The 17836-nt window shown below is 38.8% G+C and overlaps 2 protein-coding genes across 2 annotated transcripts; one reads left to right on the top strand and one right to left on the bottom strand.

The window, feature by feature from the left end:
- The first annotated feature begins 2556 nt into the window (after positions 1–2556).
- Positions 2557–4220, top strand: LOC131151010 (uncharacterized). Its single transcript, XM_058102164.1, has 3 exons — positions 2557–3250; positions 3417–3566; positions 3686–4220. Exons 1-3 carry the CDS (start codon positions 2624–2626, stop codon positions 3959–3961), a joined length of 1053 nt encoding a protein of 350 aa, XP_057958147.1. The 5' UTR covers positions 2557–2623; the 3' UTR covers positions 3962–4220.
- Positions 4221–4712: 492 nt separating this feature from the next.
- On the bottom strand, positions 4713–7375 carry LOC131151011 (pentatricopeptide repeat-containing protein At4g14820). The gene is made up of 2 exons (XM_058102165.1): positions 6572–7375; positions 4713–6343 (listed from the first exon to the last, which is right to left on the bottom strand). Exons 1-2 carry the CDS (start codon positions 7171–7173, stop codon positions 4750–4752), a joined length of 2196 nt encoding a protein of 731 aa, XP_057958148.1. The 5' UTR covers positions 7174–7375; the 3' UTR covers positions 4713–4749.
- Between the last annotated feature and the right edge of the window lie 10461 nt (positions 7376–17836).

The following is a 17836-nucleotide window of genomic DNA, read 5'->3' on the forward strand; positions in this document are numbered from 1 at the left end:
TATAAAAGTTATATAAATTCCTTCATCCCATGCAAATCACTTAGGCCACACAATCATTTAAACTCATATTCCATAAAAGCTGTATAATAAACTGGCATAATATATATATATATGTATATATTTATGAAATCGTTGTTATGCTTTATTAAAACTCCTAACATAGCATATTTCCCTTACCTTAACTCTAAAAAGCCCTTACAAAATTTTGGCTCTATACCCGCAGGGTTCCTAACTCAACATCCTGAAAACACAATCCCCCAAAACAAAATATCAGTATTTCTTAGCCTACATCATTTCCTATAACTATCAGGAAATCAACAACTGAATAAAAGATCTTACCTTGAATTTGGGATGAAATCCAATTTCGTTTTCCCGACGATCCGCTCCGACAGAGTTGTAGAGAATTCCGCCAGGAGCGTCATGGTAGCTTTGGATGGTCGATCTGACGACTGGTGGGGCTGGAATCAAAGAGAGAAGGGAGAGGGAGACGTAGAGAGAAAGGAGAGAAAGAGAAGCGCTGGTAAATGGATAAAAATATCGATTTTCAAATATTTATACTGCCAGATTCGTCGACGAGACACGTCACCTCGTCGACGAGTCTTTCATTAAATTCATTGATGAGTCCCTGTATTCGTCGACGAAATTCAGGCTGCTCCATACCCTCTTTCGGTATTTTCTCGTTGACGATACCCTGAATTCGTCGACGAATTTCCTTATGTACTCGTCGACAAAGCCCTGTATTCGTCGACGAGTTTCCTTATGCACTCGTCGACGAAGCCTTGTATTCGTCGATGAGTTCTGACAATCTCTTGAAATTATTATTATCTTCAAAATGTGATGTCGTCGACGAAGCCTACTGCCTCCTTCTGTTTTTGTTTCCATTTCCTCTCTCTTTAATATTTGAGTATCAATATTTTTGGAGTCGTTACAGTTTTGTTGTAAACACAGTTTTCCTTCGTCATAATTGAGAGGTTTTCTAATATTAAAAGGAGGTACCACCCTCTTTTAGTAAAAAAAATAAAAATAAAAATAAAAAAATTAGTTTGTGAGTTCACTTGATCCCCTCACACATGAGTGCTTACATAGGTGTGTGTTTGCATTATGAAATCTTAATTTATTTATTTTTTAAGTTTTCAATTTTGGCAAGAATAAAATATACACACATATATTGTTTTCACAACAACATTTTGAAATAGTTTAATATCTAAAATTTATTTTTTAAAATTAAATTATTGTGCATGCAAATATTTAATTCAAAATTAAAGTAAAATATCCTTTAAATTTCTAAAAATTTGAAAAATCATAAAATTTATTTTAAAAATACTTTCACTTCTTCATATACAGTAGGACTCTCACCATAATAATTATATAAAATTAATTTTTTATTTTATAACTTTATTAAAATAGTGTTTGGTGTATATTTGATTTTTTTACGTATTTAATTATTAAATCATATTTATTACTTGTTATTTGACTTGAAGACAAAAGAGAACCAAGTCTAATTAGGTTTCTAATTTTTTTCAATTTAGAAATTTTAAATTAACAATTTTTTTCATTTTAATTTTAAATTTTTAATTCGTAATTTAAACCTCCAGCAATAGAAAAATTATTTCGTGAGTTAAACCTCCAATAGGATAGATAAAACTTAATTGTGATGGGAGCTATATAGGCAATTCGAGTACTTCAGGAGGTGGAGGAATTATTCGGAACTATCGTGGCATGGTGAAGGCGACTTTTTAAAGATATTTTGACAATGGTAAGAATAATAGTACGGAATTAAAAGTAATTCTGTAAGGAATCCATTTATGCAAATGACTTAATTATTAAAATGTGATTATTAAAGGTAACTCGCGAATTGTTATTGATTAATTTCGGAAAGGTAGATGTACCTTATGGTATTTTTGGAATTCTTGAGAGGACCTCGTGGCGGAATTAGAAGGAGTGAACTTCATGGTGATCCATCAATATAGAGAAAACAATAATGCGACTGATTTTCTCGCTAGAGATGAGAATTGGGAAATAATATCATCTACGAAGAATAACACATTTTACCATATTCTCTGAAAGGTATTTTTTGGATGGATAGATTTGATCTAATTTCTTTTCGTCATTAGTTCAACCTCTTGTTTTTTGTTTGGTGGGTTTAGGTTTGTTTTAAGGTTTTGATTTTTTTCTAAGTCTGTTTAGAGTTGTTTAGTAGTTACCTATTTGTAACTTATTTTGCGGGAACCACGGTTTTCCTCCACCATAAGTGAGGAGTTTTCTAATAAAAAAAGGAGGTGTCGCCCTCTTTTACTAAAAAAAAATTAAATTCTTATTTATATCTTTTAAAAAAAAATATATATTTTCATAGCGTTTTACATTAATACCAATTGCCAGCACACCGCCCCCGTACAAACTGGGCTTGGGATTGGGCTTGGAGTTGGGCTTGGCTTTCTAGGGAGTAAACAAGCTTGAACGAGCCCAGCCCATTATAAGGTCCACCCTCGAGGCTGCCGTTCCGCTTAGGAAAACCATTTGCAAAGTGACCGTTAGGGATTCAAATTTCAAAACCAAGATTTTCTTCGTTCTTCGTGCCGAACATATTAGGAAACAAAACCAGAGCCAAGACCCCAGAGCAGCCATGAAAACGGTATCTCTAACATCATCCTCTGTTAAATCAAGCACCACCGTAATGGAAGAAGACAGATCCGAGACTCGTGACAGCTGCTACTTCCCCGGCTGCCGTAAAGACGCCAACTGCAAGTGCGACATCTGCTTGGCCAGCTTCAACGCCACCCTCGACCTCATGCCCTCCAGCATTCACAGAAGCTCTCTCACGAAGTTCTCTTCTTCCAAACCTGCCCGGCGAAGCCCCGTCTCTTTCAATCCCTCGATTTTGTTGACACCCAAAACGAAGAGTACTCGTCAAATTCCTGTTTCTTCTCCGGCTGTTGGTTCCACGGCAAGATTGAATCTACCCAACAAGGAGAAGGGGAGGGAGAAAAAATGGGGTTGTGGGTTTTATTTTTGGCGTTTAGTTTTGGGCATGAGCTTGATTCTAGTGGCGGAACTCGGGTTTCACCGGGTGGTTCCTACAGTTTTAAATCCCAAATTGTCACCGGTTATAGTGAGAAATGCTTGGGAAGGATCTTGGGTGGTGCAAGATTTGAACGGGAGATTGGAGCATTTGCAGAGAGAGTTACAGGGTTTTGTTGATGGAAAGGTAGCAAATTGCAGCGATATGGATTATAAGTGGAAGGTGAATCAGGTACCGCTCTTCATAGTTTGCTTTTTGATTCCTTTTACTCATTGATATTACTTAGAAATCCCAGCTTTGTTTCAAATTTTGTATGGCTAGTGGCCTTATTGAGTAAGAAAATTGAAATCCAAGTTTGTGATATGAAGGAAAGGCAGCTAATGAGCTCCATTTTCAGGATGGATTGCTCCTAAGCTCGCATTGTACTCTGTACAAGTCGGTGACAGAGGAAGTGAACATATGGGGATGGCCTTTGCAGACTGCTGGATTGCTTACTACTGAATTTTCGTCACGATCATTCACCATTTTATCTGGCAGAGTTACAGAGGTAACCAATAATGGCCATTCACTCGTAAGAATTTGCATTATAACAAAAATGTCACAGTGATTTTTTGGGGTGTTAAAGAAGCAATTTTCTTTTACAATTCATCATTTTCTTCATAACAGTGGTCCAATGGGAAGTTTGGGTATTTGATACGGATGGCAAATAGTTCGTGGATACAGAGGAAATGGAGTGCTTCTGCTGTGCAGTTAGACCCTGGTACTTGGGTTCTTGAATATCAGCACAACTCAATATTGGAGAATTCAAGATTGTGCTCGGCTGCTGCAGAGTTTGTTATGTTTAGGATGGCGAGGTTGCTTGGAAGCATAAAACAGCAATTATGGAAGTTGCCTGAGGACGACGATTTTACAACTGGAGAAAGTTTCAAGGTCCCAACTTAAGAAGGTTTAGAGATATTGGATGCACCTTAACAATTATATCCAATTCTCATTCCTTGTGAGAAGCTTCCTAATCTTGTATTTTTTGGCTCTTCCTTGTATGAGAAGCTTTTGATCTAAACAATTCTTGTGTTTTTCATTGTTCCACAAAGCAGAATCCCAGTTGTTTCATATTCTGACATGGAAGATCAAATTGTATATGTGGTAATATGCACTGTAATTGGCTTCAATGCAACAAAATGAGCAATCATTTTATTTATTTTTTTCTTTTTTGGGCACTTTTGGCCGCATGGTCTGTTTAGGTGGCAAAATACTGGTCCTTTTTCTTGAAGATAGAATTCTGCTCGTCTCAGAAAATGAAGCATAGCTCCTTATTAAAGTGAAGTCTGTTTGGGCGATGAAGAATTGTTCCTTATCTGAAGATGGAATTTTCCCCCTCTCAGAAAATGAAACCTAGACCCTTATAAGTGTAGCCTGTAGCTCATTTCCACGAATAAAATTGTGTTTTGATAGGACCATCATAGTTTTATTTGAGTGCAACGTATGTATGTAATAATTTAGAAGCTACAAGCAGCGGATCAGTTTGTTGACCGATAATTGATTACTCTTATCTTCCCATAGAACGTGCAGGAATGCAAACATAGAATCACACCCACACCACACCAACTTCTCCATACATCTTTAGCTTTCTTAAGCAAGCCAACACTAAGAATTTTATATTTCAAATAATTAACAGTTATTAAAAGGCTTCAGATTGGATAAAAATGAATAATTAAATTATATAAACAGAGTCACCAATAGTCTTTACAAGAGCACACACCATCTTTATAATGGTGAAACCTAGTCCTATCTCTGACAATGATCTCCCTCTCATACACCTTGGACACCAACTTCATAAAGGCATGACAGTCCTCACAAACCCTAAGATTCTTAACTATGCGAATGCAAGATCCCCTTGCCCCACTCATCAGCCCATAACAAAGTGCCAACTTCTCGCTGTGCCATAAAACAAGTTCCCTCTTTTCTTCATCTTCTAAATCTACCAAGACACTGTTGATATTTGGAGTATAACCAATCAGCTTTAATTCATCAACCACCTCATATAATTTATCATAGATCTCATCTGCATTTTTATGATTTTTATCTGCCATAAAAAACTCATGTATCTCATTGTTCAATTCAATCCTACTGCATCCCCTTTCCTTGAAAATCCCTCTATGCTTCATCTGGTTCCTCATGTCCCCAACATCATCCCACCTTCTTTGTTTTGCATAGATGTTTGATAAGAGCACATGTGCCCCATCATGGTCTGGCTCTAGTTCTAGAAGCTGTTTTGCAGCAAATTCACCTAATTCAGTCTCACCATGGAGCCGACAAGCAGACATCAATGATCCCCAAATGATTGCATTGGGTGCAAAAGGCATCGTCTCTATAACTTCAAGAGCTTCTCTCAGGAGATTGGCACGACCAAACAAGTCCACCATGCAACCGTAGTGCTCATGTTTGGGAGTGATGCTGTATTCATTAATCATTGAGGCAAAAATTTCCCGGCCCTTATCAACGAGTCCTGCATGGCTACAAGCATAAAGCACACCCACAAACGTAACCTCATTTGGTTCAACATTTTCAGCTTTCATTTGATGAAACAACTTTAGTGCATTGCTTGCATCCCCATGCATGGCAAAAGCACTGATCATAGTGGTCCAAGATATCACATTTTTACAAGGCATCTTGTCAAAAACCCCTTTTGCTCTTTCCAAGCTCCCGCATTTGGCATGCATATCAATAAGGGCATTGCTAACACGAAAAGATTTTCCAAACCCATTTTGATCAACATATAAATGAACCCATTTGGCTGGTTCCAGTGCACCAAGACGAGCGCAAGCTGAGATAACACTCAGCATGGTGACATAGTCAGGTTTTATACCCTTCAATTGCATATCATTAAACATCTTAAGGGCCTCTTGAGGCCAATCACACTCAGCATAACCAGCAATCATTGCACTCCAACAGACCAAGTCCTTTTCAACCATTTGATCAAATATTGAACGAGCAGCATCAATCTGTCCAAGTCTCGAATATCCAGAAACCATGGCAGTTGAGGCAATCATTCCTTCTGGTGACATCTTCTCAAAGATACGCTGAGCCAAATCCATCGAGCCACAACTTGCATACATGGTGATAAGCGCACTCTGTAAATGTGGGTCAATTGTGATGTTATTCTCAGTAATGAACTCATGGATCGCTTTACCATAGCTCAGATTCCCAGCACGGCCACAAGCAGAAAGAATTGTTGAGAGAATCATCCCATCTGGCTCCACGTTAGACACCTTCATCTCATCATATAACAATAAGACCTCGTCAAGATGGCCATTCTGAGAGTAACTGTTTGCAATGTACCCAAAAAAAAAAGAATTATCAGTTTTTTCATTCAAACATTAAATTTCTTCAACTCTAGTGCACCGCTAACATCTGAACATCTTTTTTTCGAAAACAAAGTTGCAAACTTAAAGGAACAAGTAGATATAATGAAAACAAGAACCCTACATTCCAACTACTTGGGGCCAATTAATAATTGCATCTTGATCAGTAAAATGTGTTTTTCACTCGTACCCATCAATCATAATGCTCCACGTAACGACATCTCGAAGCGGCATTTTATCAAACATCAACCGCGCATCCAAAATTCGCCCACAAGCAGCATACATCCTAACCAAACCTGTCTGAACGAATGGGTCTGAATCGAAACCCAACTTCGATGCAAGCCCGTGAATCTCCATTCCTTCAACCAGAGACGAAACTCTAGACGACGCCTTCAAGAGCGGCGGGAAGCTGAATCTGTCAACGCCCACGTCTTCTTTCCTCATTTTCTCATACGCCAAAAGGGTCTTACGGGGTTCAACGCTCCGCGACAATTCTCGCAACAATCGATTGCAGAGATGAGTGTCGGGGTCGGGGATTTGGTTGAAGACGGCGAGAGCGTAGTCGAGGCTGGATGAGAGGGCGCAGGAGGAGAATACGAGCTTGAGCAGGAGAGAAGTGGAGCGGTCGAGGCCGGAACGGAGAATTTGGGCGTGGACTTGTTTGAGGTGGGTGAGGGAGGTGGCGGTGGTGAGAGCTGAGAAGAGGTTGTGATGGTGGAGGTTGGTGGGTTTTGGCCTTGAGGGAGTTGGGTGAGAGGGGAAGGCTAAGACGTTCTGGTTCAGGGTTGCCATGGCTCATGGGATGAGCGAATCAGGGCATCGGGCTCTGCCTGAGTAAGTGAGTACTGCTGTAAATGAAGACGGTAGAGCAAGAAACGGAGGGAAAAACTGTAGTGAAGACGGGGAAACCGAAACCACAAACACACACATTCTCCATCTCTCTCTCTCTTTGGTTCTCTCTCATATAGCCCAAAACAAAAAAGATAAAGAGTATAAAAAATTAAAGAATTAATAACGGAGACATATTAATTTTTCAAATTATAAGAGTAGGAAAAAATACTTATTTTATGTTTGGGAGAGAAACATCCCATTTTGTCGGGCTTATATAACAAAATTTAGGCAAAAATTTTATTCCAAAAAATGAGAAAAATATAAGAATTTTTTTAATACAGCATTTTCATGTTGAAAATTTAAAAAATAGAAAAAAAATAAAATAAAAGGAAGTGAACTAGCATCTTTAGCTTCAAATTCAAACTTGCAAAAAAAATCCAACAATTAAATATGTGGGAAATGTAAAAAAATTAAAATAAATTTGATTAATTAAACTTGGTGCTAATTGACCTAATCAATATTAAACTAAATCAATCTCCGAGCCTATAAATAGAGAATTTTTTAGGGTAAGAAAGAGTACACATACACTAAGATTGAGACACACAGAGAGAATCAGAAAAGAATTGCTAAGAGAGAATTACTGAGAGCTTTGGTAAATGAAATTAAGGAAGTGAAAGAAAATTAAGGACTCAAAAGCTCAAATTGCATAAGCAATGAGAAGTTGGTAGTAGGCTTAAAGATTGGATGAGTCAGAAAACAAAGGTTGGTTTCCTTTAATTCTGTTTAGTTCCATTTAATTTCTTGGATTATTAAAATTACAAAATTTAAGATTGTTGTGGTTTGAATATAAGTAAGAATTCTAATTCAGTTTGACTATCCGTGGGGATTTCAGATTTAGATATGAATACCCATATTTGACTACTTGAGATCTGACCCGAAAACTCGAGCAAATTGGACTTTGGTCAACTAAGCAGAATAGCTAGGTTCAATGAGTCGGGTCTCACCCAAATAGTTGGACCCAAGTTAATGTTGACCTGGGTTAGTTTAGTCCAACTAACCTGTTACTTCTTCCTCGACTTAAATGACCTGATCCAATTAGAGCCCAGACCTAGGTTAAAGCCCAAAATATAGGAGGCCTAATTGGGCCTGATTCAAATTAAGCTAGTCAACTCACAACCAGTTTTAGCCCAACATTATAAGACTCAGTTGGGCCTAAGATAAACCTAAACATGAACCTATTCAAATTCACGACCCAACTCACTTTAGCCCAAATAACCAAACCCAGATGATTCAACCTAACCTAACCTTAACCTTAACCCTAGGTCAATTAGTACCCTAAACCTTGTTTGGATCTTGAGAAAATGTAGGAAAATTTAAGGAAATTCATACATAATAACGGGAAAAGAACAAGGAAAGGGAACTTATCTTAGAGTTTTGGGTTGATCATATTATTCTTTGGTTTTCTTCTATGGATTAAACTTGTGAAAAAAAAAAAGTTCAAATTCAGAAGAAAGAAAAATAGAGAGAGAGAGAGAGAGAGAGAGAGAGAGAGAGATATATGTGACAAAGAAAATAAAGAGAGAGAGAGAGAGAGAGAGGATTTGTGTGAAGAAGAAATTGAGAGAAAAAGAAGGGAGAAAGAAAAGAAGAAGAAATTGAAGTGAGAAGAAAAAAAATCGGAGAAAGAGAGAGAAGAAATTGGAGAGAGGGAGAGAAATTTGCAAGAGAAGAAGCAGAGAGAGAGAGAGAGAGAAGCAAAGGGAGGATGAGAGACAGAGAGAAAGGGAGAAGAATTGGAGAAAATGAGAAAAGAATAGAGAGAGTAAAAGAAGCTTTTATATATATTAGTGAAACACATGTTACCGTACGAACGGTGACAAGTGGCATAATCAAAACTGCGTACTTGGAGAGCGACGTGGCACAATCCTGATCGCCCAATATGTGTTTTATCTAGACAGTTAGATTGCTACCACATCAATAAATTGCGTCACTCTACTGCAGAAAATTCAAAAAAAAATATGTAAATGAAAATTAAAAAAATAGTGCCACATGTCACCACCAATGGGTGACATGTGGACCACTATTCTTAACCGATTAGATCTGGTTTAGACTAGTTGAACCGGTCTCACTTTTCGAAATCACTGATTCAATTTATTTAAATTTAAATTTATATTTTATTTTTAAATCTTAAAAATTGAAAAAAAAATAGTAAATAAAATTTAAAAAATCAGAAAAATGTTTAAAAAATCTAAAGAATTAAATAAACATTACTTAAGTTATTTTGACTTAGATAACAAAAAATGAGAAAACAAAAATACAAAAAATAAAGAAAAAGTCTTTAAAAATCTTAGTAAATTTTAGAAAAATGTTTCAGAAAAATTCTAAAAAATTCTGAAAAATTTTGGGAATGTTTTAAAGACTATTTTTTGTTTATCACATTTGATGATTTTATTATCTATATATATATATATATATATATATATATATATATTATTTTTGTGTGTGTGCGTTCCAATGATTAAACAAAGGGTAAAAAAGTATTTCATACCTCACCTATATTACTTATGAGCGGGTTTATCTATTAAGATCCATTCCTTTGGAGGTCTTATTGGGCATTTCTAAAATTGCATCTTAATTCTTTCTTTTTTTTCTAATATTTTTATTCTTATTTTAAAGGAGCTAATTAGAGACCATTAGACTCAATTTAGGGATAATTGATAATTAATTAGGGACCGTTCATAGAACGGGTGTGTAAGGGGGGTGCTTGTATCTTTCCCTCGCATAACTGAACTCTCGATCACAATTCTGATAAATGTAAACCGGGACTACTGGTTTATTGGCTTAGGACTAGTCTAGTGACCTATCAATAAGTAGTAATTAGATGAATTAACCACACCTAAGTAAATAGCAGGTTAGTAGCGACTCCTTTGAACTTATAATATTATTATTTCTTACCATTCCAGACCCTTTCCCGGGGTATTGCGACATAAGATATAATATTAAACTGTATTAAATTTTGTCTACATCTACTCAAATTTAAATTCAAGATCCAAAATTTATGCTCCTAAACACACAATCAATATATCTAGAATAATGTTTCTAGAAGGCGAAGGCATAACTGAGGTGTAAGCCTCAAGGCGTTGAGGCATAAGCTTTTAGAGATTTTTTTTTTCAAATAATTAATAAATGAAATAAATTTATATATAGTATACAAAATGAGAAAAAAATTTAGAATAATGAAGAAAAAAAATAAAAGCATAATTCTTAAGTATCATATAAGTCAATTTTAGCTAACAAACTCAAATATTAATGCATCTTAAAAGATAAGCGTGAGCCATAACATCTTAAATAAACATAACAAAAAGAAGAGAAAAAGGCCAAATTAAAGTCAAGTGCAACTCACCTTGACTTTTAGAGTTTAGTTGGGACTTAAAAATGAAATAGATTTGAGACACTCGCAAAGAGTCTCTTGAGGCGAACAAGATGAGAGAGAGAGAGAGAGAGAGAGAGAGAGAGAGAGAGAGAGAGAGAGAGAGAGAGAGAGAGAGAGAGAGAGAGAGAGAGAGAGAGTTGAATCAATTGGAGAAAAGACCTTAATCAGAGAAGACTTCAAAGTAAAGAGCAACACTTTTGTGAGGTATGCACACTAGAGAAGGTTGCCAAAGAGAAAGGAGGTAATGAGAGGCTATAGGGGGTCATAGAGAGAGACTAGAGATTGTAGGGGGTCACTGAAGAGAGACAAGAGGTCAGAAGGGGTCGTTCGAGAGAGATGAAAGGTCGAAAGGGATTGTCGCAGAGAGACGAGAGGCTGGAGGGAGTTGTTGAAGAGAGATGAAAACTTTGAAGAAAGAAAAGCTCTGCGCAAGCCCTTTAGTCATCGAGAGGGGGGTTGTTGCTTGTCAAACTCGAATTGATCCTCTTATTCGTTTTTCTTTTGAATATTTTTTATATTATTATGTTTGCTCCCAAAGGGCGTATGCATTTCCAATTGAGGTGTAAAAATTGCGCATTTTGGCCTGAGGCATATGCATCAACCCCTAAGGCCAACACATTTGAGGAGTATTGCCTTTTAAGTTATGCCTTAAGGGCTTTTTATGCCCAAAACGCATCAAGGCGAGTCTCAATAACTCTTTTTAAAACATTGATCTAGAACATAAAAATGTACCTCCAAATAATTGCAAAATTTATATTAATAAGTGGGGTAAAAAGTAGTTGGGATGCTCCTTCGACTCTCGTTGACCTGAAAAAGGAAGAGAAGAAAGGCTTAGAGGACCCGAGGTGTACTCCGGGGGATCTCTCCGATGCCTAAGTAAGAGGAAGGCTTTTAGGGAGGCTAAATGCAACAGTAGAGTAGTGTTGTCTCACTTACCTTTGCCTGTACTCCAAATCCCTTCTTATAGGGGCTTGAGTTGACCGCCGGTTGGATTGGATTTATTGCACGGGGGCGTGAATCGCTCTCTTGCCATAAGTACGTGCACCTATTACTAGTTATTATGGGTGTTGGCGTGGATCTCTCCTCCTCTTTATTAGATCGGAGCTAATCACTCGTCAGAAAGTCAGACCTGGAGAAAGTGATAGACAGGCGTTGACTTGCCCTTATTAGTGTGATTTATTATGGGCATATCAATTGTCCCCCCCTTAGTTTCAAATTTCTAGATAGAATTTTGAATTGTTTGTGTTTGCATCCTTCCCTTTAAAGGTTTCAACACTTCATCGTGTTCCCTCCTTTTTTTTTTTTTTTGGGAGAATAATTGAGCAGCTCGTGCCGAGTCGTTTATGTCGAGCTATTTTGTCCGAGCTGTTTGTGCCAAGCTGTTTGTGCCGGGCTCTCTGGGGAAAGACTCTTGTCGAGCTGTTTATGCCGAGCTGTTTGAAGAAAGACTCGAGCCGAGCTATTTGTGCTGAGCTCTACGAAGAAAGACTCGTGCTGAGCTGTTTGTGCCGAGCTCATTGTGCCGAGCTCTTTGTGCCGAGCTGTTTTTTCCAAGCTCTTCGAAGAAAGACTCGTGCCGAGCTGTTTGAAGAAAGACTCGGGCCGAGCTGTTTGTGCCGAGCTCTAAGAAGAAAGACTCGTGCCGAGCTGTTTGTGCCGAGCTCATCGTGCCGAGCTCTTTGTGCCGAGCTGTTTTGTCCGAGCTCTTCGAAGAAAGACTCGTGCCGAGTTGTTTGTGCTGAGCTGTTTCGTCCGAACTCTACGAAGAAAGACTCGTGCCGAGCTGTTCGTGCCGATCTCTTTGTGCCAAGTTGTTTGAAGAAAGACTCGTGCCGAACTGTTTGCGCTGAGCTGTTTCTTCCGAGTTTTTTGAAGACTCAGGCCGAACTGTTTGTGTCGAGCTGTTTTGTCCGAGCTCTACGAAGAAAGACTCGTGCCGAGCTGTTTCGTCCGAGCTCTACGAAGAAAGACTCGTGCCAAGCTGTTTGTGCCGATCTCTTTGTGCCGGGCTGTTCGAAGAAAGACTCGTGCTGAACTGTTTACGCCGAGCTGTTTCTTCCGAATTTTCTGAAGACTCAGGCTGAACTGTTTGACTCCTTAGGGGCATTAGTCCGACCTGTCCCATGGAGGGAAATTGGCTGAGCTATCCGACCTATTCGGTTGTGTGGCACTACAAATAATGCTCGTTATTTGGGCCTTCCGCCTGATGAGTCGTGCTCATCTGTTGGGTCGTTCTGGCCTTACGAGTCATGCTCGTCAGTTTGGGCCATCCGCCTGATGAGTCGTGCTCATCTGTTGGGTTGTTCTGGCCTCGCGAGTCGTGCTCGTCAGTTTGGGCCATCCGCCTGATGAGTCGTGCTCATCTGTTGGGTTGTTCTGGCCTCACGAGTCGTGCTCGTCAGTTTGTGCCATCCTCCTGATGAGTCGTGCTCATCTGTTGGGTTGATCTGGCCTCACGAGTAGTGCTCGTCAGTTTGGCCTTCGCGTCTGTTTCACCTTCCCGAGGCATCGTGGCACGCTTCTGTCCTGCGAGAGACACATAAAAGCAGGTTTTAAATGCGTTCTACCTTGGAAAGTGGGTTGGAGGAAAGCATTTGTCTAACGTTGTGTCCGAGGCGACTTGTTTTTTCCGAAGTGACGTTTGTCCTTGGGAAGCTGCGTCTGTGCATTTGTCAGAGACTTTCTGCGTACTTTTCCTCCCTCGAGATGCAATCCTTCTCGTAAATGAAAATTCTTGAGATTCCCGCCACAGGGATTCGCGCCCTCCTCTCTTTATAAAGGCCAGTGGGCTATTTCATTCCACACTCGTCTTCATTCCAAGAGAACTGCTTCCTTCTCTACTTTTCTTCATTCCACAAGTCCCCCATTTGGTGCTAGGTATGCTTTCCCTATCTATAGCATTTTTGTTCTGTTGTTCTTCATGTTCTTCATTGTTCTTGCGTTAGTTTTGTATGTTTGATCTTTTCTTTTAAGATTGCCTAGCTGTTTATATGTGAAATTTTACTGTCTTGATTTGTCTTGGCACCTTTTCTTCTTTGTCTTTGCTGTTGCTTGCTCGTTTGATCCTTAGGTGTAGGTACTGCTTCCTTCAGGCTTTATATATATATATATATATATATATATATATATATATATATGGAGACCTCCTCACAGCCTTTAAGGGTTCCTACTACAGTTCGGAGCGCTCGTTGTGAGCTCTCCTCCTCCGACCTGCAGAATGCTCGTTATTTTTTTGCCATACCATCGAATATCACTGTTAGGTTGCCCTCTGCTACCGAGTTAGCTCTTGACCAAAAATCCGAGGAGCTCTGCCTTTATACCAATTATCTAGATTTGGGTCTTAGGCTCCCTTTTCCCGCTTTTGTTTCTAACGTATTACGTTTTTACTGCATAGCACCATCTCAACTTGTTCCGAACTCTTATCTTTCGCTCACCTGTTTTGCTGTGCTTCTGCTCCGCTTGGGCCATCAGCCTACCGTCCCACTTTTCAGAAGTTGCTTCCAAATGCGATCTCATTCTGTAGAGAAGGAACTATATTATTTCAACTCTCTATCAGGTTATAAACTCTTCTCACCAAGCAGTTCTTCCATCCATAACTGGAAGACCCGTTACTTCTTTGCCTCAGGAGAGTTGAATTACACGGGCTCCTTTGTTTGGTCTTCTCCTCTTGATGGTAACGTTGTTATCTTTGTCCACCCTCTTTTTCAGGGCTTACAAGTAGGTTATCCGTCTAACCCATCTTTTCTCCTTTCAACCCCTTTTTCCTTTGTAGTACGGGTGCACCATCTCCTCCCCAGACTTTCCCCCGAAGAGCAGGCCATCCTGAAGGAACTTCGTGTCCTCGGTGAACAGGGTATTATCCCTTATGAGGAGCTTCTCCAGGAGCATGTCCTCGTGCAATGGGGGATCAGCCCCGTTTCCTCAAGTCATTCTCTCCCCTGACTATGAATATGAGTATGTTCGAGTGTTATCTTTACTGTGGGTGTTCGTACTCCCTTTTTCTTTTATCCTTGTAGATATGGACTTCACCAAGTATGAATCTCTCATGGGAGTAGCTAGAAAGCAAAGGGTGAGTAGGAGTAGGAAGAAGAGAAGGGAGATCGAAGGAGAATCCTCTCACAGGGATGCACCGGCAGTAGGTGATTCCGGCGCCCTCACCGATGAGGCCCATGCTGCTACTCCTACGAACCCGCAGGCTCAAGTTGAAGCCATCTTTCACGAGCCGACCCGTTCTGCTTCTGCTCTCCATCGAGCTGTACATGCTGAGGATTTTGTGCAGGCCCAGTGCACCCTTCCTGACGCTCTCTCGGCAAAAATCCGCTATACTTCGTACCAGGTGTCTACTTAATTGGTTTTATACTTCTGGACTTATGCCTGGTCTTGCTAATTGTTCCATACTTTGTATTCTTCTGCAGCTGGCGACGATGGCTCTAGCCCAGGAGGAGAAGGTTGCCAAGATGTATCGCCAGACACTCGATGCCGGGAAAAATATGTTCTTGCTCAGAACGAACTGCATGAAGCCGAGCTCCGCGAGCGGGCTCTGCAAGTAGAGGTCGATCGCCTTCGTAGGGAGGAACTTCCTGCGAGAGAAGCTGCTGCTGCTACTTCTGCCTCCCGAACTGCAGTGAAGAATTATAAAGATTCCAACCAATTTGTTATCGACACTTCCAAAGCTTATCGAGTTGGATTCAGAAGGTGCCGGGATCAAGTAAGGACTAAACATCCTGAGATTCCTCTTGATGGTGTAAGCTCTCATGGTTATGGCGATGAGAGCCCCGAGTCTACAAAGGACCTGGAGGAGGATGAAGAAGGGGAGGGGGAGGAAGTTGGAGAGGGGAGCAAAGCGAACTAGTTTGTAGGAACTGAACATGTATTTTGAATTTTTCAACCTTATTGATGTCGTGCACTTTTGTAAATAGAACACTTTTATACAGCGCTGCAAGAGCGGTTCTGAAGATAGCCTTTCTTAACTTTCAGAATTCCCCATGGTGTTCTTAGTTAACGGCTTTTCTCTTTCCTCCTACATCTTCCAACTTGTATGTCCCATCCCAGGTTTACTCTCTACTGTGACCTGTCTGGGCCCTCCCAGTTAGGAGTTAACTGTGCGCCCCGCTTCAGAGAGTTTGTTTCGTTTTTCCGCTCTTCCTCAAACTAGTCTCTTGGCTGGAAATTCGTACTTTGACGCGTTGTTGTAGTACTTTGGGCTACCCTCTAACGGTAGCCTGCAACTTTTAAACTCGCCTGATCCTGTCCTCTCTTCCAGTAAGGTCTATTTCTACCTGAGCTTCTCACTGTTGGTCTGTCTCGTTAAAGTACTACTGACTGGCCTTCGCCAAGGGTATCCCCACCTCTGCGGGATGACGGCTTCTGCTTTTCTTGCACTGAAGACAGCATGAATGGGGTTTTCCCCTGTTGCTGCTCTCTTGGTGGCTTGGAGGACCCGGGAGTAGTACTCCGGGGGGATTACTTCTCCAGACAATTGCCATAAGTAAGAGGATAAGGCTTTTATAGGGATGGCGCTTAATGCAACAGAGATAGTATGTTTGTCGTCACTTACCTTTGCCTGTACTCCTATCCTTCTATATAGGTGCTTTGCGTTGACCGCAGAGTTGGAATTGGATTTAATATGCAATGCACTGGGCTGGCGTGCAATATACGTGCACCCTATGATCTAGTTATGTATGGTGGATGTTTGGCGGGCACTCTCCCCTCGCTCTTTGATGAAATAGATCTGGAAGTAATCACGTCTGTTAGCGAAAAAGTATCAGAACCCTACAATTATGGAGAAAGTTATAGACATGCGTTTACACCCTGCCCTATATTAGTGTGATTTAAGTCTATGTTACTGCGTATCAAATACTAGTAAAATTTTAGGAATTGATGGTTTAATTAAATGTATACTGTTAGGTCATATTATTCAATGTGAAGAGTGAGTTATGTTTAATTTTTAATTTTAAAGATAATTGTTGAAATATCATATTATTTTTAATTATTATTATTTTTGCATATATAAGTCTTAAAAAGTTTAAAAATATTGTGATAATTTATAAACTATTTAAAATATAAAAATAAAAAATAAGAGTATTTTCCACAAAAAATGCCCTCTAGTGTTTGTTAAAATGTCATTTTTTATTTAGTCTATTGAATTATTAAAGTGTTATTAAGACACATGCGTAATGCGTATATCATTTCTTTAAATATCTTATTGACTTCCACTAAGCTATTTGTGAGGTGAGTTTTTATTTTGTGACACAAATAAAACATCAAACATTTTGGGATGAAAACAAAGCTTTAAATATGTTTGTGTTATAAATGGGATAACATTCAAGGTGACTACTGTTTCGCAGAGACATGCAAAAGACCGTCATCATGTTATAAAGAGAATAAACGTTGGTGGAGTCTGTAGAACTTATGTGTGCTTGAACATTCAAAAGCATAAGCTAAAACTCAAATGATTACCTAGTAATACATAGACTAAACATAAGACATCTAATTGTGATCTTCTCTTCAATTCCAAATTATTATAATATTTTTTATGATAAAATAATGAGTTTCTTGTTCTGCTTCCGAGTATTAGATAGATGAGAATTTTCTTATTTTACGGTGGACAAATTGAGAATAAGAAAGACCATAAGAGTCAATAACATAAAGTATTATAACTTAAGAAAAAAATTATATAAGGATTGTTAAAAGAAAGAATTTCATGTACCGTACAAATGATATATTTTACTCATTTTAATAAACAAACTTCTTGCGATATAGGTTGAGTTTGGGACGACGTCAAATTATCATTTAATTATATGATTGTTGATTGCTTTTACTTATCATTTTTTATAGTTACTTTTGACGATTCTTTTTTAATACTTACAATATTCACAATAAGTATAGATAGTCAATCTTATAAGGAATAACAACGATCTATCCAAATCTTATCTTCAGTACTCTTCTACATATTAGATAGATTCAAACTCTTATCGTTCCATACGGAACTTCTTCTTCCACATGTCTATGTACTTATTTTTTAAAAATCGAACATGTGACAAAGTGATTTATATTTATTAATATCAGACATATAAAGAGGGTAATCCATTTTTAATATTTTTAATGTTTAGAAAAGAGGTACATGGACTGGGAAGATTCCCTATATATTTTTCCCTATATATAGATTCACAAGAATATAATAGCAAAATT

Source organism: Malania oleifera, chromosome 3 (genome assembly GCF_029873635.1).
Source record: "Malania oleifera isolate guangnan ecotype guangnan chromosome 3, ASM2987363v1, whole genome shotgun sequence".
NCBI classification, from domain to species: Eukaryota; Viridiplantae; Streptophyta; class Magnoliopsida; order Santalales; family Ximeniaceae; genus Malania; species Malania oleifera.

What these genes read in the sequence shown, in the direction of transcription:
- LOC131151010 (XM_058102164.1), top strand. Translation starts at nt 2,624, where the DNA reads ATGAAAACGGTATCTCTAACATCATCCTCTGTTAAATCAAGCACCACC. An exon ending in ATAAGTGGAAGGTGAATCAG is followed by an intron (nt 3,251 to 3,416) that starts GTACCGCTCTTC and finishes CTCCATTTTCAG; the next exon opens with GATGGATTGCTCCTAAGCTC. An exon ending in TATCTGGCAGAGTTACAGAG is followed by an intron (nt 3,567 to 3,685) that starts GTAACCAATAAT and finishes TCTTCATAACAG; the next exon opens with TGGTCCAATGGGAAGTTTGG.
- LOC131151011 (XM_058102165.1), bottom strand. Translation starts at nt 7,173, where the DNA reads ATGGCAACCCTGAACCAGAACGTCTTAGCCTTCCCCTCTCACCCAACT. An exon ending in TGGAGCATTATGATTGATGG is followed by an intron (nt 6,344 to 6,571) that starts GTACGAGTGAAA and finishes CATTGCAAACAG; the next exon opens with TTACTCTCAGAATGGCCATC.